Source organism: Monodelphis domestica, chromosome 2 (genome assembly GCF_027887165.1).
Source record: "Monodelphis domestica isolate mMonDom1 chromosome 2, mMonDom1.pri, whole genome shotgun sequence".
Classification (NCBI taxonomy): Eukaryota; Metazoa; Chordata; class Mammalia; order Didelphimorphia; family Didelphidae; genus Monodelphis; species Monodelphis domestica.
The window spans coordinates 27,045,967-27,071,149 of NC_077228.1; the positions used below are offsets into that span (position 1 = coordinate 27,045,967).

At 52.5% G+C, this 25,183-nt stretch overlaps 1 protein-coding gene across 6 annotated transcripts in view; it reads left to right on the forward strand.

Moving 5' to 3' along the window:
* Nucleotides 1–25,183, forward strand: part of EPS15 (epidermal growth factor receptor pathway substrate 15) — a 103,649-nt gene that overhangs the window by 5,589 nt on the left and 72,877 nt on the right. For all 6 annotated transcript variants that reach the window (XM_056815159.1, XM_056815160.1, XM_056815161.1 and 3 more), the window contains exon 2: nucleotides 19,849–19,890. In XM_056815159.1, coding sequence (XP_056671137.1) covers nucleotides 19,849–19,890 — 42 coding nt within the window. The remainder of the gene's footprint in view (nucleotides 1–19,848; nucleotides 19,891–25,183) is intronic.

Below are 25,183 nucleotides of genomic sequence, written 5' to 3' on the forward strand. Positions count from 1 at the left end.
TGCTCTCTCTCCTCTCCCCCCTCCTTCCCCCCCTTTGTTTTCCTCCTTTCTTCTCCCTCTCTTTCCCTTCTTCTCTCTCTCCCCTTCCCTCCTCTCCCATCCTGGCTCCACCCCCCCATACCTCAGGGACTCCCCTCAGGGATGATTTCCTCCATCCGAGGGCGAAGGACAGGACCTGGGTGTGACGTGACCCCCCCCCCCCCCATGGACACGAGGGCAGGGCAGATTCCCAGAGGGGAAGTGGGGGAAGTCCTCATGAACACACTTGAGGGCTGGGCGGTGGCGGCGGGGAGAGCCCGCTTTGCCATGATGTTGGAGGATGCAGAACAGCCGGCAGCTTCTTGGGGGCCAAGGAAGTGGGGGTGCTCTGCCTCGCCCCTGGGGGGTCCAATGGCCCTCCTGAGGAAGCTGCTGAGGGCCCCCCCCCCCCCCCCCCCCCCCCCCCCCCCGGGCCTTGGGTCTCTGGCAGTGCCCCGGGGCTGCTCTGGGCTGGTCACACAGACACTCTCCCCAGGAGGCCAGGCGCGCTGAACTGTCAGGACAGATTCCTTTAGAAGCGGCACAGCAGCGAGGTGACTGGGTGGATAGAGAGAGAGCCAGGCTGCCCACGGGAGGCACACTGCCTCTCTGTAGACCCTGGGCAAGTCACTTGGCTCTAAGCCGGAAGGCAGGGATTCTTAACGGCTGCCCATCGAGGGCCATCGAGGGCCATCGAGGGCGTGCTTTCCTTTCTGAGGACCGAGAAAACCTGCTCCTAAATCATGATCGTGATAAGAGCTAACACGGACGTCGCTCTGTTAAGTTCATGCTTCCCTTGGATTCTCACCGCTGAGGAAACTGAGGCAGGCAGGGCGACGTGCCCTGCCCAGCGTCACACACCAGGCCCTTCGCCCCGTGCCCTGCAGGACACCTTCCGCTCTCACCTTCTCTGGCTTCGCCCTTTTAGCTCTTCATCCCTTAAAAGTTGAATTGATTTTGTGCCTGTTTACCCTGGGAAGATGCCCGGCAGCCTGGGGGGGAGCTCTCCGAGGCCTCCGGGGAGGGATGGGGGCAGCGCCCTCCCCCGCCATAGATGGCGCTCTGTCGTTCTGAGCTGCGGTCCTCCGAGGGCTCCGCGCTCTCCCTCTGTGCCCGGCTCGCTGGAGGCTTCTCCTTGGACCTTCCCATCCCCCGCGGGGACCCTGGACAGGAAGATGGCTCCTCCCCCGAAGGCTCTGTGGTGGGGGAGGGGGCGTCCTGGGTGCCGATCTCCTCGGTGCTGCTCGTACCCGCCGCGCTAGGCCAGTGCACCAGGGAGAGAGGCGACGTCCCAGGGCCCGGCCAGCTCTCCTGGTTTGCAGTTGCATCTCTGGTTTTAGTAGGCACGCTGTTATCCAGGGGAAGGCCTTCAGGACTGGTGCTTGGAGGGATTCTGGCTGCTTCTACAGTTTCCATCCTATGTGAAGGACCAGCCAGGCTGGGCCAGGAGACTCTTCTGCCAGAAAGCTCCCCTACCAGGAACATAGGAGGCCTTTTTTTTCCTAACGATGGTTAGTATTTTTTAGCAATAAAGCATTTTTTAGTTAAGGTGCGCACGTTAAAAAAAAACATCCCTCACTTTCCATCTTAGAATCAATACTGTGTATGGGCTCCAAGACAGAAGAGTGGTCAGGGCTAGGCCATGGGGGTGAAGTGACTTGCCCAGGGTCACCCAGCTGGGACGTGTCTGAGGACAGATTCAAACCCAGGATCCCATCTCTAGGCCTGGTGCTCTATTCACTGAGTTGCCTAACTGCCCCCAGAAAGCATCTGATAAGCTCTTACTGGGTGCCAGATACTGGGTTAAGTGCTACATCATTACATTTCTGGAAAATGGTAGTTGTTTTGTAGGACAGCATGTACCAAGCATGATGAATTGCTGTCAACCACCCCCCCCCCCCCCATGAGAAGTATCAGCAGCTCTAAGCTTTTATGATAATGGAAACATCCCTTCCAGGCTTTGAGGCCTTTTCCCCTTCCCCCAGGCCATGACTGGCTGCTCTTTTCTGCCTTCTGGCCCCTTTTGGTTGGCACGGTTATATGTGGGCCCTTGGAAGACCTGAGGGGGAGGGGGAGAGTAGGGGTGACAAAGGGGTAGGGATGGGAGTCTGAACCATTTGGCATTTCCAAAGCCTCTACGTGTGGCCAGACCTGGAAATAGCCATTTTCTTCTTGTTCTTGACTGTTTCTTCCCCTTCTTTCTGCCCCCAGCCTTAGACTCTGCCAATCCTTCTCCTCTCCCAGCCAAAGAAAAGTAGGAGGCTTTTATTAGCATGTCCAGATTGCCTAACAAAACCCATTTTCACATGCCCATTAAGGAAAACCTCATCTAAACTCAGTGAGGGTGGCGATTATGTAACCGACACGACCCGTTTATTTTTGTTGTGGTGCCGAGCATTTCGTGTCACATTGGAGAAAAGGGGCTGCTTCTGCCGCTAGTATTGGCACTTATCATAACAAGTGAGGAACAGCCTTAAGGTTCTGCCAAGACCCATATGAATTAGAATTCATTCCTCTCAAGTTGACTGACTTTGAAGGAGCAAACTACTACGTTTAAAATGAAAAAAAAAAATCTGCTTCTAGGGTGACCTAACAATTATTAACACAGTAGACCTTCTTCTTTCCTTCCTTGCTTCCTTCCTTCCTTCCCTCCCTCCATTCCTCCCTCTTTTCCTTCCTCCCTCTTCCCTCCCAGAGCTTGACAAGCAATTCTGTTGGGTTATACATGTCTTATCACTCAAAACCCATTTCCATATTTATTTTTGGGATAATCTTTTAAAACCAAAACCCTGAATCACATACCCATATAGATAGGTGGTAAGTCATATGTTTTCCTTCTGCATTTCTACTCCCACAGTTCTTTCTCTAGAGGTGGAGAGCATTCTAATAAGTCCCTCAGAATTGTCCTGGGTCGTTGTATTGCTGTCAGTTGCAGAGTCTATTACATTTGATCGTCCCGTAATGTTTCAGTTACTGTGTACAATGTTCTCTTGGTTCTTAGGCCATTCTTTATAGCATATATATAGATTATGCAATTGAGTGACTTAAAAAATAACACTTACCTTCTGTCTTAGAATAAATACTGTGTATTAGTTTCAGTACAGAAGAGGGGTGAGGTCTAGGCAATGGGGGTTAAGTGACTTGCCCAGAGTCCTATAGCTAGAAGTGTCTGAGGCCAGATTTTAACCCAGAACCTCCCATCTCCAATCCTGGCTCTCAATCCACTAAGCAACCTACCTGCCCCCCCAATTGAGTGACTTAAAGAGAATGTACCATATTGGTCTGAATATAGGCTTCTGGTCTTAAAAATGAGATCTTTCCATAGAAAAAGTGAAAATGTTGCTCAGAATTGCTGTATAAAAAGATAAAATTGTCATTTCCTTTTCACTTTTCTTTCCATTCAAATAAAGGTCCTTTATTAAATTTTCTCTTCATTGCTTTCCTCATCTTTGCCAAGTAGAAAATGACAGGAAGGAAAATTAATACAAAGCAGGTGTTTATAAAACAGTGACTTTTTTTAAGCTCAGTTTTTTTTTTGGTCAACCATTTACTTCTTTTTACATTTTTTTTAAACCCTTACCTTCTGTCTTGGAGTCAATACTGTGTATTGGCTCCAAGGCAGAAGAGTGGTAAGGGCTAGGCAATGGGGGTCAAGTGACTTGCCCAGGGTCATACAGCTGGGAAGTGTCTGAGGCCAGATTTGAACCTAGGACCTCCCGTCTCTAGAGCTAGCTCTCAATCCACTGAGCTACCCAGCTGCCCCCTTCTTTTTACATTTTTACATTTTTTCTAATTACTTGTAAAAATAATTTTTACTCTGTACAATTCGAGTTCCAAATTTTCTCCCACCATCTCTCTCTTCCTTTCTCATTCAAAAGGTAAGCAATTTGATAAAGATTATCCAGGTTAAGCTCAGTTTCAAGGAAGCATGACTTAAGTTTTCCCTAATGGGGCTTTGAGGCCTTTGCCCATTCATGGTAATTGAGACTTTTTCTCCTGTACCCTCAAAGGCACACTTTTTAAAGTTGCCTCAATGAGCTCAGGGAGCAAACTGAGGCAGATGATGTGGGGTTGTGGAAAAAAGTAGGAGCTCCTCCCTGGGGTCCTATTTGATATAGAAAACTGAGGCTGTTCCTCATAGTAAGCTCCCCCATCTCCCCTATGTTATACTTTAAAACTCCTACTTCTCCGTGTATTCTCTCCTCCATTCTTCTAGTCTGTGAGGAGAATCCCTAAGATGTGCCCCGGCCAGCCCATCTCTTGGAGCCTCCTCCCTCCTTCCCTTCCATCTCTTTGGGAGCTCATCTCTTTCTAAGATTCTCTCAGTCTCATTGTCAGCTTCTGGGTGTCTCCTGGATCTCCTGGATGCCCACAAACATACCTAGACTTTCCCATTTAAAAAAAAAGTTGTTTCTGATAGCTTTCGTTTTTATATCAACCTCAGATTTCCCACTGTACCCTTCCCCACCTGTTCCCAGAAGCTGATCTTATAATAAAGAATAAAATATTTTTAAAAGGGAAAGAGAAAAGTCTCAGCAAAACTAAGTGCCCCCCAGAAAAGCCTGATGGCAGAGGCAGCATTCAAGCCCTTTGGGCGCCCGCCTCCTCCAGGAAGTGGGGGAAACGCCCTCTTCTAGCTCATCTTTGGGCTCAGCGTGGTGGCCAGAATTTTGCAGCTTTTAGTTTGGTTTGCGTCGTTGACATCGGCAGTGGCCAAACCTTTCCCGCGGCAGTCGAGTCTTTGAGATGTCTGTGGAGGAGCAGGTCTGAAGATGCAGGCCTGACAGGAGCTCACAAAGCCAGACCCGAGCCGGATCCAGAGCGCGCGAGCCTTCCATGGCCAGACAAGTCCCTTGGAGGGGGCTGAGGGAGCAAAAGCAGCCCAGGATGGAGCCTTTGGGGACCCCAGTGATTAGGGGGTGCTCCGTGGACGATGTTCCAGCAGGAACCTGAGAAGAGTCAGAGGAAGGAGCGAGTGTCATCACGGTTTGTTCCAGGTCCTTGGCTGTGAAGGGAAGAACGAGAAGGGATTCAGCCAGTCTCCTAAGTTGGCATCTCCCCTCGCCAATCCAGCATCAATAGAGCAGCCAAAACTACTTTTCTAAGGCGTCGGTCTGGCCATCTTACTTTTATGTGAGCCTCCCTATTGTCTCTTTTTTCTTTTTTTTCAAATCCTTACTTTCTGTCTTAGATCAATACTGTGTACTGGTTCCAAGGCAGAAGAGTGGTCAGGGCTGGCCATGGGGGTCAAGGGACTTGCCCAGGGTCACCCAGCTGGGAAGTGTCTGAGGCCAGATTTGAACCTGGGACCTGCCCTCTCTAGGCCTGGCTATCTATCCACTAAGCCACCCAGCTGCCTCTCTCCCTATTACCTCTTGAGAAAAATCTGCTCTCCCCCTGACCTTGGCTATTCCAGACCCCTCATCGCCCCATGCCAGGGACAGTCTTCCTCCTTCCTTCTTCTCGGGCATCGCTAACTGCCTTCAAGGCTTGGCTCCCGTGCCGCCTCCTACCGGAGGCCTTTCTTGAGATCCACACATGTTTGGGCCTTTCCCTGCTTTCCTCCTTTCCCGGTCACTTGGCGTTTTTCTTCTTCTCCGAGGACATTCTATTTTGTCACATAGAATATACGCTTGAGGGCAGAGATACTATGTTTTGGCCTTGTGTCCCCAGCATTTGGCAGAGAGGAGGTGCCAGGTTCAAGTAATCCGATCCTTCAAGTCCGCGTTTATCCCAAGAATCTCTGGGAGGTGGTCCCTGGGCTGGTTTTCCTCCTTTTTGTTTTAGGGCTGGGCCTGGGGGGACACCCTTAGCGACGCGGGTTTGCATTTGCTCTGCCTGGCTGGGTCCCCTGAGAAGCTAAACGTGCCGAGAGTCACGTAGCCGATAGCAGCGATTTTTCTTGAGTTAAAAGATATTTTAAATGAAGCCGCGCGAGACGTGTTCTCCCCTTCCTTGGAAACCCCGAACAGCAAGGCTCTGGCCGTTGTGTTGGGGAAGCGGCCGGCGTGACCAGGGCCAGACGCTGTTCGGCCGGTGACAGAAAGCTCTGCCACCGAGTGACCCGGGGAATGGCCAGCTGCCTTCTCCGCTCTGCCCAGTTCCAGGGCCCGCCCGCCTTCGCTCCTCTCCGAGGGGTCCCTCCTGAGGAGGGCAAATGGGCAGCCCCGGGGCGAGTTGTGATTTCAGCCCATCCGCCTTGAGGAGACGGAGCTCCCCCCAACTCCGGTCATCTGCTGCTCCCCTGCTTAGGCACGAGGCTGAAGGCCGTTGGGCAGAGACCTTCTCTGGCCATCACCCCAGGGTGGTGTGTCCGCGTCTAGAAGCACCGAGGGCATGGCTTCTGCGGGGAGGCAGCTAGTGAGAAGAGGGGTCTCTTCCTTCTCCCTGGGGGGGACTGCCTTCCGGAAGGGTTCCCTCGGAGCCTGGTGCCAGGCTCAGGCGGGCCGGAGGAAGCCTCACCAGGCCAATCCAAATAGGCTCTCCCAGGCTCCCCCTTCCATCCCTGGCCCGAGGACAGAGTGGGGAAAGCCCTCCAAAACTGGGGTTCTTTTCCAGAGGAGGGCACTGACCTCATTGCTGCTTTGTGATCTGTGGGAAATGACTCAGTCCTGTTCCTGGGGGACGCACAATTGGCACCGAACACAAGTGGCCTGGCCGCCTCGGGAGCTGTGCCAAGCTGGGCAGGCTGGAGGAAGCTGCTAACAGCCCTGACCCCATGGGCAATCCCAGCCCCTGGGAGCCAAACACTTCTGATCTAGCCCCAGAAGAGCCCGGCAGACCCTCCCTCACAGGGAAAGGAACAAGGCAGCCCGGAGGCAGATGCCAAATGCCCAGGAAGGAATCCTTCAGCCTGCCACCGACTTCCGTTGCTTTGTTCTCCAACCTCCACTCAAGGCACACGCATTTCCATGATCTGTGTGAATCCTCCTGATGGCCACGGAAAAGAAGGCTTATTTGTTCACTGATGCTGGCTCGTCCTAGAGTTGAGGGAGTCTGACCTCCTCATTTGACAGGCGGGGAAACTGAGGCCATCGCCCAGCTAATAAGAGGCAGCATTTGAACCCGGGTCTTTGGTCTCCACATCCCCGGTGCTTGCTCATTCTCATTTCTTCACATCTCGGGCATAGTAGGGCTGAGGCGTGTGGGGCCGTCTCCGTGCTCGGTCCCCACCATGAACAGTCCTTGGCTTTGTCGTGGCCGTGGCTGGTGCAGCGTGCCAGGCAGTCCTGGAACGCCTCTAATTCTCTGGTCACAAGGGCCTGGGCCGGGGCCGAGGGGGCGTCTCGGCAGCTGGCACTGCAGGAGCGTGGCCTCCTGACCTCTGCCGATGAGCTCTAGGGTGCTGCCAGCTGACGTCAATCGCCCAGTCAAATGGATCCCGGCTCCCTCCCCCAAACATGTGTCCCGAGTACTTTCCCGAGGCTCCGACGCTTCCCGAGAACGGCCACTTCAGAGAGCTTCGCGCCTGCTCTTACTTCGTAAGCCCTCAGAGGAGAAACGAAAGCGCTTCCGAGGCAGGCGGGCGACGAGGCCCAGGAAATCGGGGTGAGGCCTAGAGTCGCCCTTGAACCCGATGCCGCCCCGGCCTGACCCTGGGCCACTTGGCGGTCCCCAGCCTCTGCGTTTTGTGGCATTGAGTGAATTCCTTAGCAGGCATTTACTTGGCTTGCCGCCCCATTTGGTATGGAGGTGACGGGATCCTTGAATTCCCTGCCAACGTTGGGCGAGGCTGGGAGCCCTGCCGGGATAGAAGGGTTCTAGTACCGCTCCGGCCCCAGCCCGCCTGCCTTCAGGGGACTCCGCCAAGGGCAGAGGCTCGTGGGCAGCTGACCGGCCTCTTGGTGACGTCATGACACACATGGAAGAGCAGTGGCAAAGAGGCACGGGTTCTAGGCACGCCGGGGTGAGATCCTTGGGCTGTTCTGGGGGACGCCGAACGGTCCCCATCTTGACCCGTTCACTCTTCATGGGGCGTGAGCGGGCTTCAAGGGGTCGCCTCACTTCACCAGCTCACTCTCTGCCAGAGGCTCGTTGAGGTGGCGACAAGACCAGGGCTGGGAGGCAGCGGCACCCGCGCCAGCCACCGTCGTGGCCGTTGGGACAGAATGGTCTCCTTTGCCGCCCTGAGGGGGAAACGCCCAAGTCCTCAGCGGGTTTGAGGTCTCTTGGTTACCCTCGGCCTGGTTTAGCCCATCTGCCGGGGTGGAGCCTGTGGATGAGCATCCCTGAAAAGGGCTCGGTGAGCCCTGCCACCAGCGTGCTTCTTCCCATGAACCATATTCACAGGAGGGCTCCTGTGAAGGAACCTGCAGCCTCCCTCCATTCCTTGCAGAGTGCCCCCTCCCCCACGCCAGTGCTCCCCATGAAGCTCCCCGGGGAGCCATCCCAGGGCGGGGGTCTAGGTCGGCGATGCCCGCGTGATGAAGGCGGTGGAGAGAGCTGCGTCATACCCGTGGGCGCCCTCGGAAGGCTGAGAGTGGTTGGGGCAGGGGCGCCTCCCTCTCTCCTGCCATGGCCTCATAGGCATTGCCCCGTCCTCCCCTCCTGCCTCCCTGGCAGAACAGAGTGCCGTGCATGGGGCGGCCCTGGCCGTACTGGCTTGGTCCGGGCCTTTAAGGAGCTAGGGAGGCCCCAAAGGCCAGCCAAGAAGGGCTCGGGGTCTCCTAATGCTGTTCTGGCCCATCCCGGCTGGTTGCCAAGGTGGGAACCGGGGAGAGCGGCTGCTTGCTCTGAGTTTGTTTCCTTTGTAGCTTAAGATCCTTTTACTCTCATATCAGCCAAACGGCCTGTGAAGTGCTGCCGGATTACATTTTAACTGAGCCTGAGGTGCCGGCTTGGGTTTAGGTTAGCCTTAGCCCAGAGCAGTGCTTGGAAGCAAGATTCTCCATTTCTTCCTCTACAAATGTCTCTCCCACTTCTGGACTAAACAGAGTTCTTGCCGTGGGGCGTTCTGAGCGCTCTCCTGGCCTCGTCCTCCCTCCCTCGCCTGATCCCGCGTTATGCTCCTCCAGGCAATGATTCCATTTTGGTTTTGTGTGCCAAGATCTAGTGCCTGGCACCTAGCAGGTAGGCACCTCTTCAGTGCCACTTCGGAAGGTTCAAATGGGAGAGTCAGCGGAGAGCATGGATTATAGGGGAGCTCTCTCATAGTCCATTTGGCATGCCGAATCTCCCAAGTTAGGGGATGGTTTCTGTGTGCGTCGTTTTTTTAAGTCTTTCCTCTTTTCCTTCTTTATCCCCCTGCTTGGAAAGTGTTTTTCTTTGCAAAATAGAAACCTTCTTAGTGTCTCCCTCAGTTTGTGGTCATCTCAAAGTGGCTGAATGCACCAAGGAGCCGGGGTGCAGATGTCCCAAGGATCCCTGGCTAGCAGCAGCCTAAGGAGCAGGCAGCTCTTTGGCCCCCAAGGAAAGGCACTAGCCTTTTCCCCTGGTCTGGCTACCCTGGGCGGAGCATCAGTGGGCAGCTCCTGCATGCAATGACAGGTGCCCCTGCTGTTAAGAAAGGGCATGGATAGAGCTGGAAAGGACCTGAGGCCCAGTGTCTGTGCCTGGGCACATGGAGATGGTCAGTGATGTGGTCAGTTGTGCCCATCTTTGACCTCATTTGGAATTTTCTTGGCAAAGCTACTGAAGAGATTTGACATTTCCTCGTCTAGTTCATTTTACAGATGAGAAAACTGAGGCAAGCAGAGTTAAGTGACGGGCCTGGGGTCTGACAGCTAGTAAGTGTCTGAGGTCAAATTTGAACCTGGATCCTCCTGATTTTGAGCCCCTGGGGTAGGGCATGGGTGGGGGTGGAGGAGTCTTTTTAACTCAAATAAGTCTCTATGGAAGGGATGTTTTACTTTATCAATGGCCACCAGACAAAGTAATAAAAATGTGCCAATTACTATACATGAGACCCGTGGACAGCTTGCTGGAGGCAATTAAAAAAGGCCAGAGAAACCCCGCTCTTCGGGGTTGTGTTCTAGTCCTGGCTCTCTGGAGGCCTCCTGGGCGCCGTCCTCTCTGGGTCTGCTGGCTTTGCCCTCTTGCTCCTCCCTGCTCTGACGTCTTGGCAGTCTCCTTTGCTGGGTCCTCGTCGGTGTCACCGCCACAACCTGTGGAGGCTCCCGGACTCTTTCCTGACGCTCTTCCTGTCCCTTCCCTCACTGGGTGATTTCACTCGCTTCCTTTCATTTTCCTCAAATAATAAGCGCTCTTTGGGGTGCTCTCTTCCCTCCGTGGAAGGCGAGCTCCTGTTCGCGCAATAACCCTTTCCTTCTGCTTAGAACTGATTCTAAGAATTGTTTCCCCGAGGGCTAGGCATGGGGTTCGGCGACTTGCCCAGAGCCACGTAGCTGCCCCGATGGGGCTCTTCACAGGTAATAAGTGCTTGGTAGAAGCTCTTCCCGCTCGTCATCTCCATGGCCGCGCTTCACTCCTCTCCTGAGCTGTTCCCACGTCACCAGCGTCTCGCTGTACGGATGCCCCGGAGCACGTCGTGCCTGAGCGTGCGGCCCCGGCTCTCGTCTTCTCAGCTCCCCTTTGCGTAGAGGGAGCTCCCTGACCCCCTGGCTCTTCGCTCTCCCTCGTGCCGCGGTGGCGCCTTCTCCCTCCTGGCCTCTCCCCTGGCCTCTCTGGGCCGTCCTCCTCTGAGCGGCTGCTGAAGTGAGTTTTCTGAGGCCAGAGTCAGATCGGGACAGGCTGGTAACCTCCACTGACTGCCTGGTATGTCCGGGCTCTGAGAGCGTCCGGCCCTTCCCACGTTTCCTGCCCCTTGACCCCCTTCCATGGACCTTCATTGGCCTACTGACTGTTCCCTATCACAGCACCCCACTTTCTGACTCGGGGGGCCTTTGAGTCTCCCCCTGGCCCCCGTGCCTGGAGAATTCTCCCTCCTCACCTCTGCCCCTTGGGTTCCCCAGCTTTCTTCAAAGCACAGCTCCCATCTTACTTTCTGCACAAGGCTTTTCCTGATCTCCTCAAGTCCTTTCCTCAGATTGTGTTCCATCCTTTCTGAACATTTCTTTTCTCAAGACCTACCTTCCACCTCAGAATCAATACTAAGTATTGGTTCCAAGGCAGAAGGCCTAGGCAGTGGGGGTGAAGTGACTTGCCCAGGGTCACCCAGCTAGGAAGGGTAAGGCCAGATTTGAACTCGGGACCTTCCATTTCTAGGCCTGGTTCTCCATCCACTGAGCACCCAGCTGCCCCCTGAGAATATCTTTCCCTATAATTATTTGTCGGTTGTCTCTCTGTGGGATTCTGAGCTCCTTGAGGGCAGTGATAGGTTTTGGTTTGGGGAAGAGTATCGCTGACAGCGCCTGGCACCTGACTAATGTCTGTTAGCCTGGTTGTGCCGCAGTCAGGGTCCAGCCCCACTCGTGACTCCAGGGTTCCCGACAGGTGGCGAACGATCAGTCAAATAAAATAAAATAAATAACAAACAGAAGACAGCTTAATCATTAGGGCCGTGGGACTGCTTTGCATCTCAAAGCTGCTCCACCATCCCGATGTCTGATCTTTATTTTTATACCCATTCTCTTGGCATGCAGATACACAACGTCAAAGAGAGAGAATTGGAAAAGTGATACATTAACTTTTAACACATCACTTGATTAACATTCTCTATTCTTGTATTGTGATTACAGACAGCATAAAGGTTGCACACAAGATAAATGATTTTGTCACGGGTGGCTTAATTTTCTCATTACCCTGTGAGAAGTTTTGAGCTTACAAACAATCAAGGAAAATTATGTATCGCTTTTAATAAAATGGAGTCATTAATCAGCAGTTCTTAGAAGACAATTCAACAATCATACCTAGGGGCTGAGGGGTCTGGGAACACAATTCCGATTTAGCCTGGTGGCTTCTGGGGAGTTCCCGAGTCCCTGAGGCATACTGAAGCTTGATGTATGGGCCTCGGATTGATTTGTGTGCTGGCTTCATGAGGAAGCTTTGGGCTGGGCCTGTGGCTGCGGTTTTGCTGGGAATTATGTGCCTAAGTAAAAGTTAACCCACGATTGGGTTTGAGGGTCTGATCTTTTGGTGATGTTTTGGGGAATTTGGGTACACGTGTTTTGCTCCTGCATTATTTCTTTTGAGCCTAGGGGGAATAATAATCCTGTCAATTCATAGGTAAGGGGCATTGATGAAAGGAGTCATGCCAGGGGGATAGTGTGGGCAGTCACGTCTCGCCAAGGACCACTCTGTGGTCTCCCCAGCTACCACGCGGGACTCTGTCAAGGCGTCGTGGACTGATGGCCCCCAGCATGGCTGCTAGTGTCTTTTCAGTTTGCCTGCTGCCTTGTGGGGCCAGCAGGACCCTCGGAGCCCATGCTGTGCCCTGGGGATACCCCTGGGGGGCCGTGTGCATGTGGAGTGGAGAGGGAGGAAGGGGGGGCAGAAGAGTTGTGCCCACTGTGGAAACGAGACTCCTGAACACATCAGAGTCACATGGCTCTGTGACAGGGTTGAGATTTGAACCCAGGTCTTGTGCTTTTCTAAATGCCCTAATTATGAGCTACAAAGAAAGCACCACATGGAGAGGGAGCATGCTTGAATTGTAAAATTGATTTTCCACGTAATGTAAATTTCCATGAGAAAAACCCAGAGTTCCGCTGAAATGCCTTTACGGGTTCGAGCCCCAAGTCAGCTCGGTCGGCATTTAGTAAGCAGAAAGGAAGACGGGCTGAGCCCACGAGGAGTCATTCCTGCTGCTAACTGGCGAGTAGGATCCGTACGGGCAGGATGCCTCAGACATGGCCACGAAACATGCGGACGAGGGACGGCCAGCCCCAGGCTCGGCTTCTGCTGAAAATGAGCCGGAGTGAGAGGTTCTCTGTGCGCAGGCAGGCACGCCGGTGAGGCTCTGGAGGGGCAGGGGGGGGGAAGGCCGGAAAGCCCTCGGGCCGGTCTGCAGCCTCCCTTGACTTTGCTGCGGCCTTTCGTAGCTACTTACGGCTGTCGCCTGGACTCACGCCCTCTTAGACTCCTGCCAGGTAGACAGATGGGCCTGGGACGGGACAAGCCCCCACCTTGTTCCAGAGGAGCTCTCTGTATCCGGTCCCTGCTTGGATGTAGAAGACAGGTGTGGTCTCCTCGGTTAGTTACGGCAGGGGAGCGCGGCCAGCAGCCCCTCGGAAGCTCTGTGTGGCAGCGGCCCACCTATCATCTGTCCCCGATAAAACGGTTTGAATGGAAATCGGCTACAAGTGCCAGGAGGGATGCAGATTTAATGTGTGGCCACCCGTGATTGGTGAGCCTGGAGGAGCCCTGAAGGAGATGGAAAGATGACTAAGAAAGAGGCCTTTATCTTGAGGAACTTGAACCCAGGATGGTCGAGAAGACCAGACAGCCAACTAGGGACTGTGCACTGCGGATCCCCACATCACCCACGAGGCGGCCACTTCCATGGACCCACAGAGCCTTCCTTTCGTTGTGATCCCTCCCCTTTCCTTCTCAGCCCAGACTTCCCTCCTGTTTAGCCTACTCTTTTCATGGGAACTTGTGGTCCTTCCATCTATCCGCCATCTCCCTGGCCAGCACCCAGCTCTGGCCAAGCCTTCCCCCTTCACAGTCTGACCCTTCGATGAACCAGTTCGCGTCCTCACCCCCTCGTCTGTTGCCCTCTCAGCCTCGCCAAACCCTTAATGAGTCCCGCCATCTTCCTCCCTCCCTCCCTCAGTTACTCACCTCCTGTTCCTCCGAATTCAGGGCTATCCCAAGTCCCTTATAACTTTGCTAGCTCATCTCCAGGGGGCCCTCCTTCCTGAATGAATGAATGAATTCCCCATCCCACTCACGCTCGCAGCTCTTCAGAGCCTCTTCTTGTCTCTACAGGCTTCACCTCTCCTTCTCTTCCACTGCTCTTTTCTGAGAAACCGAGCCTGCTTGCTAGGGGCTCCCTCCTCTCCCCTCTCCCGAGGTCCCAGCCTGTCTCCTTTATTCCTGCCTCCCAGGCCCTTCTGCTTGCTAAGGCCTTATCCCCACTCTAATCTTGATTCTTCCCCATCTCCTGGCTCCGGCCTTTGCCCCATGGTGAAAGCTCTGCAGACACCCTGGGTCCGCCAGCTTCCTCCCTATGATCTCTCCTCTTTCTTGGCTAAGCTTGAAGGAGTCTGCCTGGGTGCCTCCCTTACCGTGATCTGATCTGCCCCAGTGGGGCGGCCTTTCCTGTCCTTGCTCTTCTTGGCCTCTCCTTCCCCTCTCCTTTGTTAGCTCCTCCTCCGGGTCACACCATTCACCTTTGGTATTCTCCTGGGCGCTCCCTCTTCAGACTTTTTACTCTTTCCCTTGGGGATTGCATCAGGGCCCCCCCAGCTCATCTGTAACCTCTCTGTCCACTGAATCTCAGGCTCACAAACAGCCTGTCTAAATAGAGCTCATTCTTTTTAGCCTTCAAATACCCCCTTCTAAACGCCCAGTTTTGAAGACGGCCCGTGGCATCGCCGGGGGATGGCTGCACTGGATTTAAGTGAGGCCGAATTGCCCAAAGTCAGGTCAGGGCGACCCCTGAGGGCCCTTCCATCCTCCCAGGCACCCAGGCTGCAGTCTGTATGTGGCAGCTGATGGGGTGTGTGGCCTGAGGCCGGGGAAGGCGGAACTTGGGGATCTGGGACGCTGGAGAATGGCTTTGAGATGTCCACTTGGCCGTAGTGACGGGGACTGGAGCACAGGAGAGGAAGGATGGATTTGAGAATCATTTGCCGCTCGTGGCAGTTGATAAGGTGGGGGAGAGCCAAGGAGCCAGAGGCCCTGTTTGGATGCTTGGAGGTCTTCCTAAAGGAGTTCAGGGGCTTAATGTGGAGCGGAGGCAGGTAAGGAGAGACTGGAGAGAGGAAGATCAGCGGTGACGCTAGCAGAACCCAGCAAGGGAAAGGTCCGGGCTGCCAAGGGGCCAAGGAAAAGGAGGATTGAGGAGAGACTGGAGGGACTTGAGAGAGAGCAGTTTTAATTGAGTAAAGCCAGATTGCCCAGGACTGAGGAGGGATTAAAGTAAGAGAAGAGGAAGTGGAGAGAGCTTTTTTCCAGGCATTTGCCAGAGATGGGAGGAGAGATACGGACAGCCAGCCTTTGGGCCAGGGGAGGGGCCCTTAGGCCCTAGAAAAGTTTTTTTAAGGGTGGAGGAGCCTTGGGTGTGTTTGTCATTCAAGAGAAAGAAACCAGCAGCTGGGAATACTTTGGCAATTGGTCTGAGAAATCCGGGGAGCTTGAGTTCCAATGGGTACCCGCAGAAGAACCATCCCATTAAAGAAATGTGGGGGGAGTGGGATAAAGAGAAGGGGGGCGGGGGGGGTGAGGGCTAAAGTGAAAAGGGAACGGCTGGATGAGCCACAGGGGTTGGTGAGAGGGGGGATGGGAGGAGTAGGAAGATGGCCTGGCAACTCCAATGCAGAGGTTTTTGTGAAAGGATTTTTCAGGTCCTCCAGTTGTACCATGACTTTGCTCTGAGAAAGCCTGGTCGGGGTGGCGAGGGATTGAATGTGGAATTGTTCTCGTTAAAACCGTATCCCTGTAGGTGTTGTGTGTATGCACCCTCCTTGGCTGACTGGGCTGCCCTGCTGTGGCCAGCTCGTCCCTTTATACCCTTTGAGGTCTTCATCTGATAGCCTTAGCCTAGTCTGAGTCTGCCGGCTCTTATTGTACCCTATCCTGGGAGAGCTGCAGTGCTCGGCCCTCGCTCCATTCAGGAGGAAAGGGTCCGGCCACACTGACCTGTCCGGGCCTCCCTGCTGCCTTCCAGGCCTTTTTCACACCTGCACTGACTCATTTGTGGTGAATTCCGGCATCTCCCCCCATGTTGCCTTCTCTCAGTCTGCCCAGGAGCCGGGTTCCTTCTTGATGGACAAGCTCAGGAAGCATCTCTTTTCCCCAGCTTTGTCCCTGAGGCAGTGAGCACTTATTAAGCCCGCACTTTGTGCCAGGCCCTGGGGGTACAAAGAGGGGCTCTGCCCCCTGGGGGACGCCACGTAAACACTACGCGTGAACGGGCCGAATTGGGAGTCATGAGAGAGATCAGGAGACGGACGTGAGAGAGATCAGGAGACGGACGGGGTTTTAGCCGAGACTTGAAGGAAGGTGCAGGGCAGAGATGGGAGGGGGAGCATTCTAGGACTGTTGTGGGCAAACATGGCTCTGCAGAGGCGTGAGCTCTGGATGCTCGTCCGCGTCTTGGCTTGTGGGATGGATCCCCCCCGATCCAGCGCCCCGAAGTCCTCCTTTGGCGTGGAGAAGGGCTTCCTTTCAGGTCTTCGGGATTGACGTCGTTGAAAGCCCAGGAAGTTCCTAAACTCTTTCCTATTTTGAGTGCAAGACAAAGCAAGCCTGCGGCTCTGCCCTGGTGTCTGGTGGAGCGGGCGGCCCTCCACGGGCATCTGCGTCGAGGACTAACCTCGGAGCCGGGCCCATTCCCTGTGGGGCTGGCGAAGGCCAGAGCCGCCCCTCTTGGCCACTCTACCGGGACAGGATGGGCTTTGGAGAAGTGCCCTGCCCAGGTCACAGACACTCGCAAGTGGTTTGTGGAATTCGGAGATGGGCTGGCCCGGTGCTGGGAGAGAGGTGGAGGGTACCTGGGACCTCCCGTGGATGCCGTCGGTGCCCATGCAAAGCCAAGAAAACTGGAGGAATGTGCCTTCCTCCACCGCCCAGTGCCTGCCATCCAAGAGGCGCTTAATAACTGCTTATCCTGTTGGATAGGAAGAAATGAATCATTTATTCTTACTTCCCTATGGGTGACTGTTCCTGCCATTGTGCAGATCACTAGCTTTCCCTGACTAGGTACTTTCATAGGCTACTTTTGCCCCCCAAAATAGTCCCTCCTGGGGGCCCAGTTCTATTCAATAAAACAATTATTCAAGGTCAGTTGGGTGGTTCAGTAGGTAGAGTGCCAGGGCTGGAGTTGGGAAGTCCTAGGTTCAAATCTGGTCCTAGATACTCTCTGGCTGTGCCACCTTGAGCAAGTCACTTCGCCCCTATTGCCTAGCCTTTACTGCGCTTCTGCCTTGAAACGGATACTTGTATTGATTTTAAGCAAAGAAGGTAAAGGTTAAAAGAAAAGTCCAGTGTCTGCCAAGAATAGGTGATTAATAGATGTTTATTGATTTTATAGATGAATAAACAACCCTTCTATGGAAGCTCAAATTTCAGAAAATACGATTATTCTATTCCTTGCAAAGAGTGACTCAGTTTAGCTTTTGCAAGTTTTTAGCTGTTCAGTCTCAAATAGGTTACTAGATGGTTTAACTGCTGTTTTAGAATTGTACCACTTAATACTAAGAGATAGACTCTGCCCTGGGGGGTCCACTGCTCGAGACATTTCTTAGAAGTTAGCAATTGCTGATATTGCGAAAGCCGGTTTGAGGAAATGAAGCGTCATTCAGAAAGAGGAAACCATTTGACTTTTTACCATTTTTTTAATGTTTAGAGACTTCTTTTTGGACTGTGGCCAGACGGTGCCTTCTTTACATGACGATCCTGGCCATCATGATAGGGGCCTGTCCGAATGTTTCGCCTTAGCTGGCTCCCCGTCCTATGGGATTTCCTCCCTTCTGTCCTTCATGCCATCGTAGACTTTTTGCTCTCTTTGTCCTTTCATTTTATTTTCTTTAAATCCCTACCTTCTGTTTCAGTATCATTTTAAGACAGAAGGCCAGTAAGGGCTAGGCAGTTGGGGTGACTTGCTCAGGGTCACACCACTAGGAAGTGTCTGGGGCCGGATTTGAACCCAGGACCTCCTCATTTCCCAGGCCTGGTGCTCTATCTGTTGTGCTCCTAGCTGCCCCCTCTCCTTTTAGATACCTCCTTTTATTTTAAGGTGATTTTATGGGAGGCTACTGGCAGAATTTGAGGACTGAGCAGTGTTCGCTAGGCCTGGTTGGTACCGGTATCCTGAGGCGGTGATGGGGGCTCTTTTATCCTCTGTAGTTCTACCGAGATGGGGGAGACGTGTCAGGTAGGACCGGCTTGTGTGCTGGGCCCCTTCTTCCCCCCCAACTCCCGGGCATGAGATTTAAAGGGGAAGAGGGTGTCTGATGAGGGAATTGAGCCCGAGTCGTTTGACGTCCGTAGCTCTTTCTTCTTTCTCACACGCTACACACAAAGAACCAGAATAGAATTTAGGACGGGATCTGGCGTGGCAGTGGGGGAGGGGGCAGGTGTAACTCTTAGGTGATGGCGCCAACTTTTGAAAAAAAGGAAGTATTTCAACAAGTTCTGGTTATGACAGTTCATTGCAGTCATTCCTTTTCCAATGATTATTTAAAGAGTTTCAGTACCCCGCGACTGCGTGGACCGCCTGGCGGCTGGCTCAGAAGCCCCCCTGGCCTGCCTGGTGGCATGGGGAGCCCCCAGCAGGGGCGGGGTGTGGTCTGAGCAGCCCCCCAGGGGGGTGGCAATGCTGTGAGAAGAGCTCCCAGCCCAGCCGGCCTCTCCAGAGCGCCCACAAGAGCGGAGCCTGCCCGAGGTGGCCCGCCCAGTGCCTGTTGGGCTGAGAAGGGCAGCCTTCCTTCAAAGCTCAGCAAAGCAAACAAGAAGCGCTCCTTCCCACAAGTGCCTCTGCTGTCACTAGGCAGCTGGTTGATCATTCACCTCCAGGCAGCCTAAGCTGGGCCGCCTGGCCTGCATGCAAACGTTCCCTTGGAAAGGCCTGGAAAACAGTTTGTCCTTTTGGGAATGTCAACAGTCTTTTATCTTGTTTATTCTCTGGGATGCCGGGAGTCAGGCCTTCATCCTGTTCAGCCCTCTGCTTGTCCTTATCTCCCGGCTGCCTTGGAGGAAAGGGGACGTTCTGGGCCGGGGAAGGGGGGGGGCGCTTCTGGGCTCCACACTTGCGGAGGGTCGTGGAGCTCCTATTAGGGTTGAAGGAGCCGGGCAGGTTCGCTCCCGTTTGCTGCCCTCCAGGGTTGGCGGCCGTCAAATGGGATTCAGGTGGTCCACAAGGGTTCCCGAGTACCTCCTCTGGGCCAGGCCTGGGCTGGATGCTGGGGATTCGAGGGCAAAAATGAAACATTTCCTGCCTTCAGAGGGTGCGCCGTGCTGGGGAGCGGGGACAGGCCTGCGCGTGGAAGCAGGCTGGGGATGCCTCCACGTAGAAGGGAGCCGGAGAGCCGGAGAGTGGGATGGCTGGACGAATGACGGCTGGGCCCCTTAGGAAGGGGCCTGGCAGGCTCCTAGGCAGGGGAGTGGACAAGTTCCGTTTTTGGATGTCGTTTGCCGTGTCTGTGGAGCCCCAGGCTGGGAAGACAGACCAGCACCCCTCGTTGCCCTTCAGGGGGGCCGGAGACCTTTTCCTTCATCCCCATGAGTGTCCGCAGAACACTGACCTCTGCCGGAGGCTCCCAGAGCCCTCTCCCATTCTGAAGTGTCCCCTGGACCCTCCGCTCTCACTGAGGCGACCTTTTACCAGGGGTAAAGCATGGGTGCTGTTAGGTAAACACAAAAGTTCTAGGAAATCACCATGAAGTCTTTTGGGGAGGGGGAAGATGGGGAGTGAGAAGTAGGAGAGGCTCTAGAGCTGAGCCCCAGAGGGAGCGGAGGCTTCCAGAAAGACCCAGGCCTACTGCGGTAGGTCAGGTGGCTGGTAATGAGGGCCCGTGTCCTGTCTGGTGTAGAAGTTGACCAGGGCCTGGCAAATGAATGATGGGGTACTATGGGACAAAGAAAGGAACTTTTTTATTTGTCCTTGGGATTGGGGAGGAAGAATGTTTCATTTAGTAGCTTGTATTTATTTATAGTCCCTGTACAGCAAGTAAAATATGACTTTTGATCATGAAAAAATAAAGAATTATAGGAGTGTAAGAAATTAAAAATGATATCTCAATGCAGGTTCTTTTTTTTTTTTAATAGTTATCAAGCGGAAATCCTGTTTATGAAAAATTCTATCGCCAGGTAAGATTTTTGTTTCTTGTATTGTTTTCAGAAATTCTGCTGTATGCTTTGCCAGTGCTGCTTGGCCAGTTTTCTTCCTCCTATTCCTTTCTGGGCCTTTTCATTGTCTATCTGCAGTGTTTGTCCAAAACACAAGTGCTTACGGGTCAGCTTTTTAGGCCATCCTGTTAGCGGTGGGACGCGGGGCTTGTCGTTTCATTTGTGGAGAGCTAGACCTCTTCAAAAACTTACCTCGATATAAAAAATGTAAGACAGAGAGGATTACATGAGAAACAGTGAATTTTGTAAACAATTTACTTTCTTAAAGGAGTATAGAAGTTCAGCAGGCTTCATTCAAAGTCTTCCTGCTCATCTTGATTTCCTTTTGAACTGCCTTCTATTCTTAAAAATAACAAATGCTTCAGGGACCTTTTCTTTTCATTATTGTTAGTTCCCCTTTCTCTAGGAGATCCCTATCCCAACCCCCCCCCCCCAAATAAAAACAAAGCCTTTGTAACAAAAATGCATTGGTCACATCTAGAAATGTGGGTCTCATTGTGCACAAGGCCATCACTTCCTGGTCAGGCGGTAGATAGCAAACTTCATCATCAATGATGTGTGATTGGACACTGATCAGGGGAAGACCTAATTCTAAGTGGGGAAAGCCAAGAAAAAGTCACCATGAGTTATTTTTCCATCCCAGTGAAGCTTAGGAAGGCAGAGAGATCTTTGGACACTGGAGTAGAGGCTGGCCAGGAACATAGCACAACAGCATCAGTGTTATGGCAGTAGCAGCAATGACAGGGAGCAGCGCAGTGAGAACCAAGGATGACAAGGGGGTGGAAAAGGGGCAGAAAGAGATCCCAGGGACCTCTGTCCTAGCACTGGGCACAGGAATGAGTACCATGTGACTGTCATCAGTTATCCGATTCCCAGTCAGTTGCATGATGGAGAGGGTCACGATCAGGGTGGAGAGGAAGCACGCTACCTGTATAAGGAGCAAGGAACACGTTCAGGAACCTTAGCTGTATGGTTCTGAGCCCAAGAACACAATAGGGACTCTTTTCCAACCTTAGCTCCATGAATGACTTGCAATGGAATAAACTAGGGCCAGAGTCCATAATCAAGAAGGAACTCTGAACTTGTAGATCCTCCCAGAAGCCTTCAGAAACTCAGTCATACTCAAACCAGGTCAGGAACTGACGGACCAGGAGGGCAGTGGCCAGACAGACGTCCTACCACATCAGACTAGTTTACAAGCACCAAAGCCCAAAAGGCCCCCCATACTGAGCTATGAAAGCAGTAGAAGGGAATAAAAGATGAACAGAAGCTCAAACCAGTCATCCCCCCACCTCAGCCAACTCTAACATAAAGTTCCATGTCAGAAATAAGCTAGAAAAATGAGCAAACCAAGAAACAGCCTCATGATAAATAGCTGCTATGGCGACAGTGAAGCTCAAGACACAAACACAGAAGAAAATAGTGACCCAGAAGCATCTACAAGCAGGGCTGCAAAGAAAAATGCATATTGGACACAAGGCCAGCAAGAATTCCCAGAACTACTAAAAAAGGTGATTTTTAAAAGGAACAAAAAATAGATTTTAACAATCAGGTAAGAACAAGTAGAGGATACATTGGGAAAAGAAAGGAGAGTAATACAAAAAAATTATGAAAAGAGAATTAAGGGTCAGCAAAGTGATTTGGTGGATAGACAGCCAAGCCTAGAACTAGAGGTCTTGGATTCAGACCTGATCTGAGACACTTCCTAGCTATGTGACCCTCGGCAAGTCACTTAACCCCAATTGCTTAGCCCTTATGGCTCTTTTGCCTTGGAAACTATTCTTAGTATTGATTTTAAGACAGAATGTAAGGGTTTCTTAAAAAAAAAAAATCAGTGGATTACCTGAAAGACATGAATGCAAAAAGAGCCGAGACATCATATTTCAAGGAATTATAAAGGAGAATTACCCAACAGAATCGGTGGGTAGAGTACAAATTGAAAGAAGCCACTGTCAGCTCCTGAAAGAAGTCCTAAAATGAAAACTTCCAGGAGTATTATAGCCAAAATCCAGAACTCTCCCATCAAGGAGAAAATATTGTCAGAAAGAAACCAGTCAGATACTATGAAGCCATAGCAAGATCACACAAGATTCAGCAGCTAGCACCATGAAGAAGCAGGGCGCTTGGAATATGACCTGGAAAGCAAAGGAGCGAGTATTACAATCAAGAGCAACTTACCCAGCACAGCAGTATAATCCTACAGGGGGGGGGGGGGGGGAAGGGATATTTAATGAAATAGAAAACTTTTAAGCATTCCTAATGAAAAGAACGAACAGAGCTGAATAGAAAATTTGACATTCAAACAGATGACTCAGGCAAAAAAGGTAGATGAGAGTGAGAAATGACAAGAGATTAAGCGGTTTACATTCCTATTTGGGGGGCAGCTGTGTGTAATCCCTCAGAATTTTATCATCTCTTGGTCTATTAATAAATATCTCCTTAAAGGGTATGAATGTGATTCTGTCATGTTGAGATGATCACAAAAGAAGAATGGGAGGGGGAGAGAGAGAAAAAGAATGGGGGAAATTGTCTTCTACAAGGGAGATGCCCGAGGAGGAGTTTATACCATGGAGGGGAGATGTGAGGGAGAGGGCAGTACTTGAAGCCCCCTCTCAGCTGAACTGATCCAAGAGGGAAGAATGACACACACGCAGTTCATCTTCCTGGATAGATTCAGGGAGGCAAAGCAGTCTCTTGAGGAGAAGAAAGAGCAGGTTTAAGAGAAGAGAATGGAGGGGAATGCACAATCGGCCATCATAATTGTGAATGGGAATGAGATGAGCTCCTCATCCTCGTTTGCCTCAGACATCCAAGCAGCTGCTGCCCGTCTGGCATCCGTCCCCTCTCCTCTGCTCACAAGACCACTCTTCCCTCTTTCAGGTCCTCGTTCCATTTTCTTCATAAACTTGGCCTTTCTCTCCTTTCCTCAGGAGTGTTCCCTCTTAGCTCTAGGAGTAAATGTAAGTGCCTCGGGTGGACTTTTAAAGCCTTTCTCTCACCCCAGCCCGTCTTCCCTCCCGTTACTCCATCATCCAACCATCCTGGCCTGCTTGCTGCTCTCCATATGCAGGCCCTGCCACGTCTGCCCACGGTGCGCTCCCTCCTCACCCCTGGAATCCCTGATTTCCTTCAAGGCTTGGCTCCGGCTCCAACTTCTCTGAGAGGCCTTTTGTGACGTCTTCCCTCCCCCACCAAGCTGCGGATGCCTTTCCCCCAGACTCCGCGTTTTCCTTCGGTTTGGGTTCTGCCCGTGCTTCCAGATGAACGTCCCCATTCGTGCTGTCGGCTCGCGGTCCTGGGGCTGCTTCGCTGCCGGGCCTAGCACGTCACCCTTTACTTAGTGCTTCATAAATATGTGTTGCTTGATTCTGGGCTGGATGCTAGTTGGAGATGCAGACCCAGAAGTTCCTTCACACAGGCTTTTCCAGGAGGCTGTGCCTGGTGGTGGTGTCTCTGCCCACCTCCTCCCGCCTCCAAGGGCCAACTCCAGCCCGGAGCATCTCCGTACCATCTTGGGCCTCCTTTCTCCTCCTGTCTGAGGGCTTGTTGTATGCTGTGGTGGGGCTTCACTGCTCTAGCTGGTGAGCCGTGGCTCTGTTGCTTGTCTCTTGTGTCTCCTGGGGCTTTTCCCACGCTCCTTTCTTTTCATTTGAAAAGCCTGGCCTTGTCTTCCCATCCGTGGCCACTCAGCCTTTCCCTTTTGGTGCAGCAGCCAGCCAGCTCCAGTGTGGTGTACGCTGACTGCACTCTTCAGCCTTCGGCTCTTCTCAGTTGTGTTTTATTTGGGGCTGCAAGGCAATGGATTTTGCTGCCAATTTTTTTTTTAATCTCCCTCTAGCCCCCTGCCAGCTTCTTCTAGGTCAGAAAAGGTTCTGGAAGCCTGATAAGTTTTCATAGGCAGACCTTTGGATCTCTTCTGCCGGGGTCTGAAATCCTATTTATTGTGAAGAGATGACTTCTTGTAACGTAAAGAAGGAGTTCTCACTGTCCACATAAACATCTGCTCAGGCATTCCCTCAGTGATATCCTTGGTGCCGTTTCTGGAGCGTCGGTGCTCTTGGGAAATCTGTGCTGTCTCTTCCTTCCCACCATATGCTTTCATTCTTCTCATTTGGGTCACTTGCACTGTGAATGCTTCAGAGTTATGGGTTCTACAGAACTTGACTGGAAGGGCCAACACAATGAGCCTAGTCCCATCTCCACATAGCCCTTCATATACTTGGAGGCAGCTCTCGTGATCCTTCCTTCCCTTGCTGCTCTCCTCAGACCCTTCATCCCCTCTGCCTTCTCCTTGCTGGACCAAGCATACTCATCCCTAAGCTTTTCCCATATGGCATGACTCAAGGCTCTTGACTTAACCTTCCTGGTTTTCTTCTTCCAGATATTCTTCAGCTTATCACTATCCTTCTTAAACTGAGCACAGGCCACACTCCTTCCTGGCTAGGACAGAGGACGGTGGATCTGTCTTCTCCCTCTTCATGCAGCCTAGGGTGGCATTAGCCTTTGTTTTCCATATCCCATTACTTCCTCACTGGGTTTGCAGTCTATGAAGAGCCTGAGATCTTTTTCAGACCTGTTTGCTGTCTAAAACCAGACCACTCTCATCTTATGTTTGTGAAGTTCATGCAGTGATCCTGAGATCCTAGCTCTAGATCTAGAAGAGACCTTAGCAACTACCTAGAGAGCTCACAGCCTTGTAAGGCAAAATTTGAATTCAGGTCCTTTAGTGCCAATGGTCTTTCTACTTCGTGTTACTTCTTTTTTTCTACCCAAGTGCATAGTGGTCCATTTATACCCATTGAATTTGATCTTCTTAGATTTAGCCCCATGCTCTAGCCCAGTGATATCGAACCCTTTAGAGATGAAATGCTGGTCCTCGCTCCCACCCCACCCCCAGACCAAGTGCCACATCCTGCCCCCTCATCCCCCCCCCAATCTTCCCCCTGGCCTCCCTCTTACCCCAGATGGGGGAGGGAGGAAGCACTCCCGTTGGCTACTGGGCAGAGGGGTGGGGGAAGGGAGGAATGTCCTCAGACACATGGAGAGGGGGAGGGGAGCCCACCCCAAATCCCTCTGGATTTCCAGTAAGGAACTCTGGTGGGTGACTGCAGGCATGCCTACAGAGAGGGCTCTGCATACCCTTTTTGGTATGTGTGCCATAGGTTCGCCATCACAGCTCTAGCCTATCAGAATCCTTTTGGCTCCTGCCTCTGTCACCCTTTGTGTTAAGTTTTTCTTCCCCGGATTGTGTTAT